The 14255-nt window shown below is 43.1% G+C and overlaps 4 protein-coding genes and 2 non-coding genes across 6 annotated transcripts; 4 read left to right on the top strand and 2 right to left on the bottom strand.

The window, feature by feature from the left end:
- Window positions 1–416: 416 nt before the first annotated feature.
- On the bottom strand, window positions 417–2070 carry SS1G_06667 (hypothetical protein; the record flags this gene model as incomplete). Its single annotated transcript, XM_001592376.1, has 2 exons — window positions 417–1684; window positions 1737–2070. 2 exons carry the CDS (start codon window positions 2068–2070, stop codon window positions 417–419), a joined length of 1602 nt encoding a protein of 533 aa, XP_001592426.1.
- Window positions 2071–2964: 894 nt separating this feature from the next.
- SS1G_06666 (hypothetical protein) lies at window positions 2965–7699 on the top strand (the record flags this gene model as incomplete). The annotated part of the gene is made up of 9 exons (XM_001592375.1): window positions 2965–4065; window positions 4236–4867; window positions 5429–6058; window positions 6110–6495; window positions 6558–6709; window positions 6785–7042; window positions 7097–7307; window positions 7408–7489; window positions 7594–7699. The coding sequence occupies 9 exons, from the start codon at window positions 2965–2967 to the stop codon at window positions 7697–7699; spliced, it is 3558 nt and encodes a 1185-aa protein (XP_001592425.1).
- A 55-nt stretch (window positions 7700–7754) lies between these two features.
- Window positions 7755–7826, top strand: SS1G_14574. Its single transcript has one exon. It is a non-coding gene; the product is annotated as a tRNA-Trp (tRNA).
- A 966-nt stretch (window positions 7827–8792) lies between these two features.
- SS1G_06665 (hypothetical protein) lies at window positions 8793–10617 on the top strand (the record flags this gene model as incomplete). Its single annotated transcript, XM_001592374.1, has 4 exons — window positions 8793–9554; window positions 9907–9956; window positions 10256–10355; window positions 10501–10617. 4 exons carry the CDS (start codon window positions 8793–8795, stop codon window positions 10615–10617), a joined length of 1029 nt encoding a protein of 342 aa, XP_001592424.1.
- An 826-nt stretch (window positions 10618–11443) lies between these two features.
- SS1G_06664 (hypothetical protein) lies at window positions 11444–12942 on the top strand (the record flags this gene model as incomplete). Its single annotated transcript, XM_001592373.1, has 4 exons — window positions 11444–11629; window positions 11689–11912; window positions 11971–12499; window positions 12559–12942. The coding sequence occupies 4 exons, from the start codon at window positions 11444–11446 to the stop codon at window positions 12940–12942; spliced, it is 1323 nt and encodes a 440-aa protein (XP_001592423.1).
- A 314-nt stretch (window positions 12943–13256) lies between these two features.
- Window positions 13257–13337, bottom strand: SS1G_14644. The gene has a single exon. It is a non-coding gene; the product is annotated as a tRNA-Ser (tRNA).
- Window positions 13338–14255: the final 918 nt, after the last annotated feature.

Here is a 14255-nt window from a genome sequence, read left to right as displayed (position 1 = left end):
TATCCAAACTTTTCGTGCTGAAATGAGCTGAAGAACAGATAAAACAAGTTCGTTTCCATGTTCATTCATGATATGATATGAACATAGATGAGAATTGAAACCAGATTTACATGTGAAAGTATCCTTAAACGCCTTGCTCCGATTATTGGTAGAAGTAAAAATTTGAGATGAGGAGTGGGCGTTGTGGGTTGAGTTTCGGGAGAGTGTGAGGAAGAATAATTTTGTGAAGGCCATTGCTGGTGTATGGAAGGAACATAAATTGTTCATGGCTGTTGGTGGATGGCGGGTTTTTGGAAATGCGACCATGTGTAATCATCCCAGGCTTTTTTTTTTTTTTTGTGTCGATACTGTACGTGAGAACAAGCAGTAAAATGCATTTTAGCAACATCAATCAATATCCATGGGCCAGGGAGTGTTCAGTCTGTCTTTATCTCAGGCACAGGCGCACGTACAGGTGCAGGGTGCGTTTGTTTGAACTGGTGACGATTGTTAAATCCTGGAACCGTGGTAACTTCAATCTCCTGGTTTTTTGGAATCATCTCATGATCGAGGCTCCAACCTAGAGCTTTGGACAATTCCGAGACGACAACATCACATTCGCCGAGAAGGTCGATGTCAAATTCAACATGACTCACAGGGTCTCGGTTGATTTGAATTTGTGGTACGTTGCTGGGAAGATATGGCACGACTTCGCTCACAGGTGCAACCTTCAAGGATGTCCCGATAGTAATGACAAGGTCAACTTGATCTCTATCATGTTTGCTCAGTCGATCGGCGAATTTGTCGGGTAGCGATTCACCGAAGAAGGTAATATCTGGCTTCATGATGCCAGGTTGAGGAATATCGTCTTCTTCGTTCTCATCATCATTTTTGGACCGACCTCGTTTCTTACTGCCACCATTCGAGGATCTCTTACGCTTAAGAGTTTGCTTTGGTGGAGGTGGAGCAGGGATTTTGCAGCCTTTGACTTTGCATCGCGGAATGTTGCCAGCTTTGATCTCCGGGAAAACTTCTGTCCCCTTTACCTGAGTACTACACTGTTGACATGTGGCGGTCGCAAATGATCCATGACACTGAATGACATTCTCTGGAAGGATTCCCGCAGCGCTTTCGATACCATCAATATTTTGCGTGTAGTTGGTGAGTAATTTGCCTTTGTCTTGTAGAACTTTGATAAATTGATGGGTTGGTGAGAAGCGTACAACAGATGGTAGAATATTCTTTGCAATTTGGAAAAAGATTGTTGGATCCTCTCTGAAGAGGTCAATATTAAATACCTCCTGAGGGTCAGAAAGACCCGTATCTTCCAACTGTGCGTACAATCCATTTGCGGATCTGAAATCGGGTATGCCGAGAGAAGTGGAAATACCAGCGCCGGTAATGACAATGATTTTTTTAGCATTTTTTATGAGAACTATCGCATCGTCGACAGTGTTGTAGTCTGGAAGTTTCAAACGCTTCATCAACTCACGACGTAAGGCGTAACTTAGAAGTTGGTAGTATTCCTCATCCGGCTGACCCTCAAGGTAGCTTGGTGGACGAATAGCAAACGCAGTCAAGAGCTTCTTGGCGGTGACAGTGTTTGATTCCACGGTGACTCTACAGAATTCGCGAGGACCGAGTCTTCGAAGATCGCGACGATAATTCTGAGCCTCTTCACGAGTACATCTCTCAGGATTAGATTCTGATAACTATTTTTAGCGCGTTTATGAGCAAAGGATAGGGTCAACACTTACCATCGTCGTATAAAGCCTCATCAGTTAAACCATCCATAAGATCTTCCAAGAGACTACTCTCGCTATCTTCCTCTTCATCTCTATCTTCACTTTCAGGTTCAGCTGCAAAGCCCTCGGATTCATCTTCTACACTGCTTTCGTTCGCACTCAAAGCTTCCTCGAGCTCTTGTGGTACTGCATTTTGGTGGTGTGGCATGCCACGTGAAGTATCACGAGAGACTCCCTGTAACACATCATCATTTTCCGAATCTTCAGCATCGGACAGCAAATTGATAGTTTTTGAAAGTGGCGACTTTGTGACAGAGCCTACACCATTTAACGTAGCGGAATTCATGTTGGATGGCCCAATCTTTATTTCTCCCAGACGAGGTGGTTGGAAGATGGAGAGATTGAGAGATTGAGAAGATTGGGAGATTGGGAGAGATGTGGAGTTGTGGAGATATTATGTGTGAATGAACAGGGTTTTGGTTTTGCTACCTAGTGTTACGGGAGCCGAGAAAAAAAGAAAATGGTGCATGGTAAATTCTTAGTCATCAAATTTGAATTAATTCGAGTTGATCAAGTGGCAGATGATTGGTCGAAGAGAGCTATAGGTTATCGAATGGGTTATCGAACGGGTTATATCATGAGATATATATAAACCAATACATAAATGCCCAATGTGGATATATACCAAGTTCACATTATATATGTAATATCGTTTCTTTCGGATTAAGGTTACAAATCTCAGCCATCAATAAATACCACCTATGTTAAATTATACTCCGTGCAGAATATTTCATTGAGTGATAAACCCAGCATCTACTGGACAAGGTTCAGTCACCGTCTCTTCAATTGTTGCTGGTGTGAGGCTTCAAGTGGCAAATGATTGGTAGAGCAAGAGGTCATACCTGACTCGAATAGGTATAAACAAAGACCAATTGCCCAATGTGGATATTTTTGGAATTCTCCGGCATGAATGAAGCTTTTTTTAAGTTCATTCGTGCCGTCCAAGTGAAGATCAAAACGAATCCTAACTTTCCAACAGCCAGTCCCCATATTATTTTTCACTCAGTGGAGACTACAAGGTAAACTTTGTCAATTCATATAACTTCTTCCCCTTACAATTAGGCACTTTCGCTATGAATCATTGCCATTTGTTACCCGACCTGCTCAATTGAATTCGGATCATGTATCTGAATAGTCTCATTTGCGTCATAGTTGTTTATTTTCCCTCTGATTAGCCACAATGGCTTCCACCACAGATAGTGGGGATAACAATCAATTACCCGTTCCATCGTCTCCTCATATCATTTTCACTTCACCAACTTTTACACCGAGATTCGGTCGAAGAGATTCAATTACTGCTGATGATGGATCACGCATTCATCAGAGGCTTCAGAAGCATATTCATCTCAAATCAAATAATGATAGGCACATTCGAGTTCAAGAGCCAGAAGGGAGTCAGGCAAAATCACCGGCTGCCAGTATATACATGGGGTCGTATACTCCACGGCGTTCAAGATCTCTTGCTGGTTCAAGGCCCGGTTCTATCAAAAGTCCTCCAACATCAAGTCCACCTTCGCCTAGAAGCAGTTTCAGCTTCAGTCATACTCACATCAGCCAATTGTCGGATCTTCTACAAGATTACAATTTAGATCTCGAAACTTACGGTGTGGAAGAATTGAGAGATGGATTCTTTGATGCTGCATTCTTCAAGCCACAGAAGACAAGTCGTGAAGAGCTTATGAAAGATGCAGAGTTTACATTACCAGCAGCATTTAAGAAGAAGCACCCGTTGTCACTCAAACATTTCTTCCCCAGGCAATGGCGTGGCATCAAGGGAATCTCTAAGCAATTGGTGACTACACGAGCTGGTATCAAGCTTATCAAATCCTTTTTGCCCTTCTTCATTTCCTACGTCTTATGTTTGGTTCCCGTCATCAGAAATTGGCTCGGCCGTTACAATTATATTATGGTAATATCCGCAATCATCAATCATTCTGGACGAAGTATTGGCGCCCAGATTGATGGCACCATATCGACAATAATTGGAACTGCAGGAGGACTAGGATGGGGAGCCTTTGCGCTGTGGTTATCACATTCTACACCTGGTGCCAAAAGAGGATATGGAGGAATTCTTGCGGCTTTCCTTGTTGTCTTCATGGGGGCTATCGCGGCACTTCGTTCGTATTATATCAGATTGTACCAGCTGGTTTTATGTGCCGGCATGGCGGTTCTTTATACCTGTCTTGCAGATACCTCTTCGAGTCTTGCTTGGAAAAGTCTATTCGAATATGGTATACCATGGTTATTTGGCCAGGCTATTGCTCTTTTGGTGTGCTGTACTGTAAGTATACTATCTGTAACAAATAGATTTGGCAAATCTGCTTGTCGAATCATTTTGCAGCTTCGTCTTCCGTCGAGATTAACCCATATCCGGAGCGTGGTGCGAAATTTGGAGTTCCCGAACTCAGTCGATCGTTGACTTTCCTCCAAGGTCTTGCTAACACAAACTAGGTTATCCCTGATGCCGGAGCAAGATCACTGGCTGTGAGCTTACACAATGCTTTTGATATCATGCAAAAAGGACTTCAACTCCCACAATCGGAACCGGTCACTGTACACAGACAATTGGCATTTACATTTGTCAACCTCTCACAAGCATACAGAGATTTAGTCCTCGACATCTCCATCACCCGCTTCAAGCCATCAGATGTTATGGCATTGCGGAATCTCATGCAGGCAGTGATAAGATCTCTTTTATCTCTCCGAATGGAATCGCACTTATTTGAAGATTCCGACAAGGACGAAGATTCTGATGTACCTTTATCGCGAGCGGTCTCAGCCCTCAGTATTCGACGATTCAATTCTACTTCAGTAATCAATATTGATGGTCCACGACGCCCACAACTTTACAGAACGGATACCGAGGATCGAGCAGTAGAGTTGGTGGCCGGTAAACTTGCAGAGCCCACATCGAATTTATTGTCATGTTTGAAAACGGCATTACAAAGATGTGACGCTGTGTTGATGGATATGTCTGGACATAGAGTATTTCTTGGACCCTCCAAGGATGTTTCTTCAGATATTGTGGGTGCGATAACAAGTATTAGAAAGGCTAAGATCAAATATGACGAGGAAGAAGAGCAGTATGTGTTATTTTTATTATCATATTTTTTTTCTCACAGAATCACGAAGTCATATCTTCTCTACTGGAATATCTGGGATTTCAATGATACGAATTACCATCGAACTCAAAGAGGTTCTCAGAGGCAGCCGTTTTGTATATTTTATCAGTTCAATATAGTGTATCCGCTGGATATATACATTGAGCGATGGTATCCAATAGGTTGGACTGCAGTCCAATAATGAAAAGTTTTTGATCTCCAAATTCGTTTGAATTTTGGATTATTCAGATACTTCACAATTAGGTGTCATTTAGGAGGTCTGAAACCAGAAATTGTTGAAGAAATTAAACTCTTCCTCAAGAATTTTGGTCTCTCGGCGTTGAAAGCTGCCATCCGGTCTTATGATCTGGTTTATTGGGTACCCTCTGTCTAGGCCTGTTTCGAAATTTAATTGAGGCAGGACTGTATCTGGGATGTTGGATTGATTATTAGTGTTGGACCGTATTCAAAGTTCATTCATTTTCGGATATTGAAAGCTTTGGGTCGAAGTTCACTATTCAGTACTGACTAAAATAATCATAGATTGCTCCGAAACCCAAATTTACCCCCAACATACTCAGATCACCCCGAAGTTGTTGAAATATTCCTGTTTGTTCACCCCATCAGACAAGCGGCAAACAGTGCTGAAGCACTTCTCGTTAAAGTGAACGAAATGCAGCAAAGGCGTCCTGGTTGGCGGGCTTACTTACCATCTTACCCGTTTGGCAAGGCTCTTCAGCGTACAAATGAACAAGTACGACATGACCGAGGAGGTGTAACTGCAGGTTTCTTTTTCCAGAGTCAAAGAGAACTTGCCAAGACAATGAAAGGAATGGCAAACGTTTATAAGCCCGGCCCTCGAAAGAAGAGAGGCACAGAGGAAGAAGATATCTACGAGGATCTCGAACCTACTGAAAGTAGAGGCGCGTATGCTGAGGAGGAAGAAATTGCGATGGACAAGAATTCACAGACTTCCAGACAAAAGCGCCTGAGATACAAAACCTGGAAAGTTATCCATCGCTTACAAGGCTTCGAGACTAGATTTGCGTTGAAAGTAGCCATAGTCACTTCTCTTTTGTCAATACCGGCGTGGCTAAATCAGAGTAGAGACTGGTGGAACAAATATGAAAGTTGGTGGGCGGTTATAATGGTTTGGATAATGATGCATCCAAGGTGAGTTTCCAATCTTCCGGTTCCCGTTAAGATTGGGCTAACCTCTCCCAGAGTTGGCGGAAATATTCAAGATTTATTAACTCGAGCTATTTGTGCTTTGTTTGGTGCTATATGGGGAGCTATAGCTTATGGTGCTGACAATGGAAATCCATACGTTATGGCTGTATTTGCAGTCATTTTCATGATCCCTATGATGTACCGATTCACACAAAGTCCTCATCCTCGATCGGGTATTGTGGGCTGCATTTCATTCGTGGTAGTTTCGTTAGGTGCATATACAGCCCCTGATAACGTTTCAGTCATCACCGTGGCATGGACTCGTGGAGTTGCCTTCATGGTTGGCACCGTATCTGCTGTGGTTGTTAATTGGTTTCTCTGGCCATTTGTTGCGAGGCATGAATTGAGGAAGGCTTTGTCGTCAATGCTCATTTACTCCAGTATAATCTATAGAGGTAAATCATATTGCAATCGTCACCACAGACTTTACTGATAATCTTAGGTGTGGTGGCAAAATACGTATATTACGAAGATGGTGAAGAACCAGGTGTGGAGGACGTGCAACAATCTGGTACTGCATATCCTTTGCCCACAATCTTGGACAGAACTGATATTTCCCTAGAAATGCTCGAAGGTCGCCTCAGAGAAGGATTCGTTAGGATACGTCAATTATTGGTATGGTGCAGTTCTATCATTTTCTTTTTTACATCCCCAGCTGACAGTTTTTAGGCTCTCACACGCCACGAAATCCGCCTTCGAGGTCCTTTTAATCCACTCCCCTACTCAGCTTTAATTGATGCCTGCGAACGGTTCTTCGAGTATCTTGTCTCCGTACGACAGTCCTCACTATTCTTTCACCCACATTATGTTTCCGAGAACGAGCAGGCATCCGAATCACTACTTGCTTTCCGACGTGATGCCGTGGCTTGTATTTTAATGAATTTATATGTTCTTGCTGGAGCATTACGAGGCGATAGAAAGGTTCCTGTAAGTCTTCCCCTTCTTTAACAAGAAAAAGTTTTATTGCTAATAAGGAAATAGAGATATCTCCCATCCGCAGCATCCGCTCGAAAACGTCTATTAGACCATATGGCTCTACTTGAATCAATGAATGTTCCTACGACATCTAGTGGTGTATCTGTGAAGTCGAAGAGGAGTAAAAGGAGAAGTAAACGCAAGGAGAACAACAATTCAAATGAAACGAGAAATAATTTACCCGGTGGGAGAAAATGGTCTCAAATTTACAGCTATAGTAAGTACTTGAAATCTTCGCTGCTTGAGCTCTCTAAAGTTTTGAATATATCTGTTTGCTCCATCAGTCTCGAAGACGAGTCCTAACACAAAGCTTCTAGGCTACAGTCAATCTCTCACAGGTTGTGTAACGCAACTGGAACAACTGTGCAAATACACCAAGGAAATCGTTGGAGAGCAAGGGTATGTATCATTTTCCATCTTTCTTCCCTTTCCCAAGCGACGAATCCACCTACTATCTTCATCTACACGCAAGGCAATCACCCATTCTAACAACAAATTCACAGCTTCGACCCCATTCTCGAAGACGAATACGAAGATCTCACTAACGATGGAGTGAGTGGCCATGGGTTTCTCAATGGTCAAATTACCCCACGTACTACTAGAGGTTAAGAATTGAGAATGATCTCTACAAAAATAGAAAAATCTTTTAGAAAATTGATCAATAGGACCGCTGGCGCAACGGTAGCGCGTTCGACTCCAGATCGAAAGGTTATCCGTTCAAATCGGGTGTGGTTCAATACCTCCTTCATTGATCATTTATATTTTTTGCCCGCCTTTACACCTACGATTTTAATGATACGGTTATTTAGCTCTTTTGATATTGGGTTTTGGGATGGATAGTCTAGAGCGTATCATTACGCAGTTATGAACAGCATATATTTGTTATGAATGGAAATTAGAGGAGCTGGTGTCTGGCGGGTTTACAATGAGTGCGAGTTTTGCCGTATATCCTTACACTTGAATTCATCTTTCGTGGTCGGTGGACATCACATTCACATACATTAATCAATACTTCGTATTTTCCACGGGAATGAGGTTAACTATATCAAAATTCGACTCCAATTCCTAAGACATGGTGCCGCTAAAACATCCACTTCTTCAGGTTCGTCTTCATGTTATTGCCACGTTCCATATCCCTGTCTAAATTGTGGGATATTTACAAGGGTGTCAAAATTTGTGTAATGTGGGACGAACAGGGAATAAGAGAACAGGGGGTCTGTGTCTAATTGCAGCTGGAGACAAATCTTCGGGAAACCCCTGAATTAGGTTTAGATCACTAGCTTGCCCGTCCGCTGATGAGATAGTCCGTACGCTTGTCTATGTTCGTCCCTGGTGTACCTTGTGTACTTATGCAGAGGAAGAATTCGAAGTCTCCTAGAACTTTTCAAGTAATGCAAATTGCAATTTGATTATTCCTAATCAAAATCCGATGGCATGATCGCCCCTCATCTTTGATGCTTGTTTTACGCTGCCAAGTAAATATCATACTATATCTTTCAGCAGAAAGTACAGATCGGAGTACAATACTCTAGACAATTATTAATAAACCCCTGACCCCCACCTCCCTCGCTAAGCCCTCCCCAGAACTCTAACTCTATTCTCAACACCCCATCCATCTCCAAGACTCCCCAGCCTCAGCTGCTTCAATTAAGCTTTTCCTCCATATCCATAATATCCATATCTATATTCATATTCAAGAACCATGCCAACCGAAACGCCCCAATACGTATACGACCACATCCAAAAACCCTACGACTACATCCGCACCGCGAGCATCGCGCTCATCGAGCGCGAAAATATCTATTCCACCATCACCCCTTATATCCACGGAGCGCGCATCCTCGAACTAGCATGCGGCTCCGGCTTCTACACGTCCAATTTTATATCATGGGGCGCGGCTTCCGTTCTCGGCGTGGATATTTCTCCTGTCATGATTGAGCGGGCGCGAGAACATTCACGATCTAATCATGAAGAAGATTCTATCTCGTTTATTCACGCGGATTGTTCCATTCCGCGGGAATATGAGGGGGGACAGTTCGATATTGTTTTTGCAGCGTGGCTTCTTAATTATGCTCCTGATCGCGAGGGCTTGGTGAATATGTTTCGGAATGTGCAAATGAATTTGAAAGAAGGGGGGAGATTTATAGCGGTTACTTTAGCTCCGTCTTCGAATCCGGTTGAGGTTGTTGATGCGGAGGCGAGGATTAGACCGTTGAGTGAAGGGGGGAGTGGGTATTTGTTTTCGAAATATCTGAGGGATGTGAAGGATGGGATTTTTATTCATGTTCGTGCTGATACGTCCGTGGGAGATTTGGTTATTGAGTGTCATTATTTGAGAAAGGAGGTTTATGAGGAGGCGGCGAGGGAGGCGGGGTTGAGGGGGTCTTTGGAGTGGGGGGTTACGAGGGTGCCGGAGAGGTATTTGAGGGGGGAGGGGGAAGGAGGTGCTAGTTTGAGGGAATTGGTGAGTTATGGGGAGGTTCCTGGGTATGGCATTTTGGTTATTGAGAAGTAGGGAGTTGTGGGATCAAGAGAGGTGCTTGAAGAGGATTGAATTCTTTTTTTTTGCCAGTCTATGGTCTCTGTGTGCTTCGTGGGATATTCATAGCGGTATACCAAAAGAACTGTTACGGTTCTCGCCTATTAGTTAATCGATGTCTAAGTCTAATATCGTTGCGTGGACCCCTTTACCTCAATGAATAAATCATATCCGAATAATGCTCAGGTATCACTGATGCGGGAATTTGGCTATGGTCATTGCGGGAGAGATTTTTCCGGTATGCCAGTTTAGGTAAATTAGGAACTGATTGGGATAGATATGGAAATTGGTGATTCAGATGAGGATGGATCGCGCAGAGGTTTTAGAGTGTGTTAGAGGTGCGAAATGAAGAGATTAGACTGTGTTTCATCACCTACCTGCATGTCCGTTTTGAACACGGTTTTGAGGATGGATTTGTTTTCTCGGGGTATGGGATTTGTATCTGTCCAGTGTCTCGGAAGAGTTGTGTTGCATCAGCACTGTTGCAAGGTCGGAAATATCTCGATATCGGAAGTATTAGAAGACCATGCATATTCTAGCTCCCATGAGTTAATAATACGTAATTTAGTGAGTTAAATCAGTCGATGATATCGCAATGTACAAACTAATATTACGTTAGTAAATAGTAAATCCGTAAATGCGAGTTTTCGTCATGTATGGAGTAAATACTCGTGCGGTGGTCAGAAAGTATGCAACCCCGAAACTCTATGCACGTACCAGAAGATGGTGAGCTTCAAAAAGAATAATCTGGTTTCTCCAGTGGGCGAGTCTCATACTTCTTGCAGTATAAAGAGCATACAAATGAAAAACTGCTTCTGATATCAATTAGACGTTATGTATGTTATCCACTTGATATTGACGTCACACACAGACCGATTCTGTGCTCTTTGTATCCTCATTCTCCAGCTCACTTTCGCAACAACACTTTCAAAAGGATAAGATCATCAACTCCGCAGAAACAAGTCTGTGCTTTTGGCAGCGGGCATGAAAATCCACCTAGTTGCGAAGGGTTAGGGTTTAAATTACGTTTGGCTGTCAAAAACGTCTCAACTAGATAGGCAGACCGCAATTAAAATTGTAGAGTGCACTGTCAATCCACTTTTTGAAATCATGCCAAAGATCTATACGGGATAAAATCAGCTGTTAGTTATCTCGTCGCCACTGAGCATATTCCGGGTCTAGCCCATGGAACCCTTGCAAGAACCCTTGAAAAGTTGACTGAATCGGCCCCATAAGCCGCACTGTGGGTAAATAATAATTTTCTTCAAGCGAGTTTCCCGTTCGGCAAGTACCCAAGTCTGGTCTAATCGGGATGCAAGATTGCTTTTGGTCCCCATCCATTTATGCAATTGCATGCTTCTACTGCGTCCACTCTCGAGTAACGTGGGAAAGCCATGCGAACGTTTTGGGTTCGTTCGCCGAACCACGGGAATATCGACGAAAGGAAATAAGCTCGATTCTAGTGATATGGCAGCTTATCATACCGTGTTTTCACCCTCTTGTTCCCAACGTTTTTTTCCTCTTTGTTGCTTTTTGTCTTTGCGCGTTGTGCTTTTTTCATCATGGAGCCCTCTGCACAGTATGATATCGAGAAGGGAGCACCAGTGCATACTGCCATTGACAACTCCACGGAGCGCGATGGCAAATCCACTATCGACGACAAAAACGATAGTGTTCGACTCCCTGAGTCTGAAGGAGGCTTGAGCTCCTGGAGCGCCAAATTGGAGAATCTCTGGGGAGTGGAAGCTCGCGGTATCACCCGTGTAGCGGACGACGAGAGGAATGTGCCTCGGCCTCTTCATGACTATTTCCACATGTTCTCGCTATGGTTCAGCATTAATTTGCAAGCTATGAATATTATTGTTGGGCTTCTCGGACCATTGGTTTACGGACTCGGTTGGGTGGATTGCATCTGCATTGTTATTTTTGCCAATGCGCTCGCCTCGGCTTCCATTGCGTATATGGCGACTTACGGGCCGGAAAGTGGTAACAGGACTCAGGTATGCTTTTTCACAAATCGTTTTCCGGATAGGAACTAATCTTTCTTGTTCCTTTGCAGATTATTGGACGATATTTCATGGGTTATTGGCCATCGAAAATTGCATGCTGTTGTAATGTGGTTCAACAAGTTGGTTTTGGTACCATTGGATGTATCATTACTGGCCAGATGATCACAGCAGTTAATGGAGGAAAATTGAGTTTGGCTGTTGGATGCGTCATTGCCGCACTTTGCATTGGCTTAATCGCTACCTTCGGTATCGAATATGTGAACAAACTCGAGAGGTAAGCAGAGCCACAAGTGGCAACTTTAATGATGTTCAAGAAGCTTATAAACAAACAGATTCGGATATATCCCACAAGCGATTGTCATATTCGTACTCATTGGATCCGCTGGTAAGAACTTCGATACCAGCGCGGTCTCGGTCGGTGATTCCGGAACCATCAACGCCAACCGCGCTTCGTTTTTTGCCTTGATCTTTGCTAGTATCATTGGATTCACTGCCATCAGTGCCGACTTTTATGTCTACTACCCCAAGGATTACCCTAAATGGATAACATTTGCATCCACGTGGTCTGGCGTCTGGGTCTCTGTGATTTTCGCCAATATCGTTGGTGTTGGTATTGCTACTGGTGTTCCAAACATCCCAGCATGGAATGATGCCTACAATGTCTCATCTGGTGCTCTTATCTACGAATGTTTTAACGGTCTCGGGGGTTTCGGTGGTTTCTGCGTCGTCATTCTTGCCCTTGGTTCCATCACCAACAATGCACCATGTAGCTATAGTGCGGCATTGACCATACAGGTTCTTGGACGCTGGGCGAACAAAGTCCCTCGTTGGTTCTGGTGTGTTCTCATCACAGCAGTTGAGGTAAGCTTAACCACACCATTCTATTCCACTTTTCCATGAAACTAATTCAAGCACTGTAGCTCGTTCTCTCTGTTTGCGGACGCAACAAGCTCTATACCGTGTTCGAAAATTTCCTCCCAATGATGGCATATTGGATTTGCCCTTGGATTACCATCAGTCTGGAAGAATATTTCATCTTCCACAAGCTAGCGGGCAAATCGTTCGACTGGTCTATTTATGACGACCGAAGCAAGCTACCTATTGGACTCGCGGCTCTACTATCATTCCTTATTGGATTTGCTGGGGCAATAGTGGGCATGTATCAAATTTGGTACACGGGTCCCATCGCTTTAATGATTGGTGGCGAATATGGTGGTGATATTGGGGATTGGCTCGCCGTTGGCTTTACGGCTATTGTCTTCCCGCCGTTAAGATATCTAGAGTTGAAGAAGTTTGGAAGGTAGAGACTTCTTTTGTATTTATTCATGACTTAATACCCACACTTTTGTATATATATGCGATGTTCATAACAATAATGAGGATACCTGCAGATGAACTGTTTGTTGTGAGACCTTTGACCTTTTAACGAGTAGGTAGTAGGTCCGGCACTCTTGGCTGATTGTTTCTTTCCCACGTAAAATCGAATTCCAAGTACATCAAGTCTCTTTTTCCTAGACTGTATACGTTCTCGTCGACAATTCCAGATGAGAGGCAATATTTGGAATAAATGTCCCTTTCCGCCCTGCAAAAGAATTAAGCAAAAAGCAAGACAAAAATTCGACGTCGGCATGATTCGAACATGCGCCCCCGAAAGGAATTGATTTCTAGTCAATCACGTTAACCACTCCGTCACGACGCCAATGTATTAGTTGTTGATGTAAAGGTGTTGCTTAAACTAATAAATAATGTCGGTGTAGTTGACACCAAAATATTGCATCAACCCTAGCTGTTTTGAAGAGATTTGGTTGGATACCAATTGAGATATATGGATCGGCGCCCGCCGCCTATGTATGCCGAGTCTGATCATACAACTTCAAAAGTGTAAGATCTTACCAGGCATCAAAATGTAGTAAAATATCCACAGATTATTTTGCTGTAACAAATCGTCAAGGTAGTACAGACACTCTTTAATTGTATCCCCTTCAAACTTCAAGGTCTCTCAAATAGGGATATTTGACAATACGTCAATATGAAATATGGGTGTTTTGTAAAGGTATTTGAAAATGGTCGGCGGTTCGGGCGCCATGAGCTTAGCGACAGAAAATCAGGGTCCACAAGTCCACAATGCTCGAAAATAATCATGGAGACTTGGTGTCATGCATCTCAGGTCCTACCAGTTCTACCAAAAGCAATATTCCGACATCAGTTTCACCAAAAATGTCAATATTGGTCAGAGAGCATTGCAACATTCGATAGTGAATAGTTCTAGATCTCGGTAATGGAAAAGGGGTGAGTAACTAGCTGGAATTGGAGAGGAGGGGAGAAGGAGATAAGTTAGCAACAATAGACGTACTAGTCACAACATAATTCGCGCAATAACTGTTGCACTACTTTTAGTATTTTATTTTTATATTTTCGTATGCGTCACTCTCAAACATATTTCATCAGCCCACAGCTGCCGCACTTTCCCACAGGCTGGTTGCAAAAGTTAACGAATATCGTCATTTTGACCAGAAAAAGGTGTGTCGCGTGAGTAATGTGAATAATGTGCTGAAGCTGAAATAAGCATCACCTTTTCATCCTCTTGATCATACTTTGAAGGGATGTATTTATTTAT

This window comes from Sclerotinia sclerotiorum, genomic scaffold, assembly GCF_000146945.2.
Source record: "Sclerotinia sclerotiorum 1980 UF-70 scaffold_8 genomic scaffold, whole genome shotgun sequence".
Taxonomy (NCBI): domain Eukaryota; kingdom Fungi; phylum Ascomycota; class Leotiomycetes; order Helotiales; family Sclerotiniaceae; genus Sclerotinia; species Sclerotinia sclerotiorum.
The sequence above is the reverse complement of the archived record's forward strand: the minus strand, read 5'-3'. Positions and strand labels throughout refer to the sequence as shown.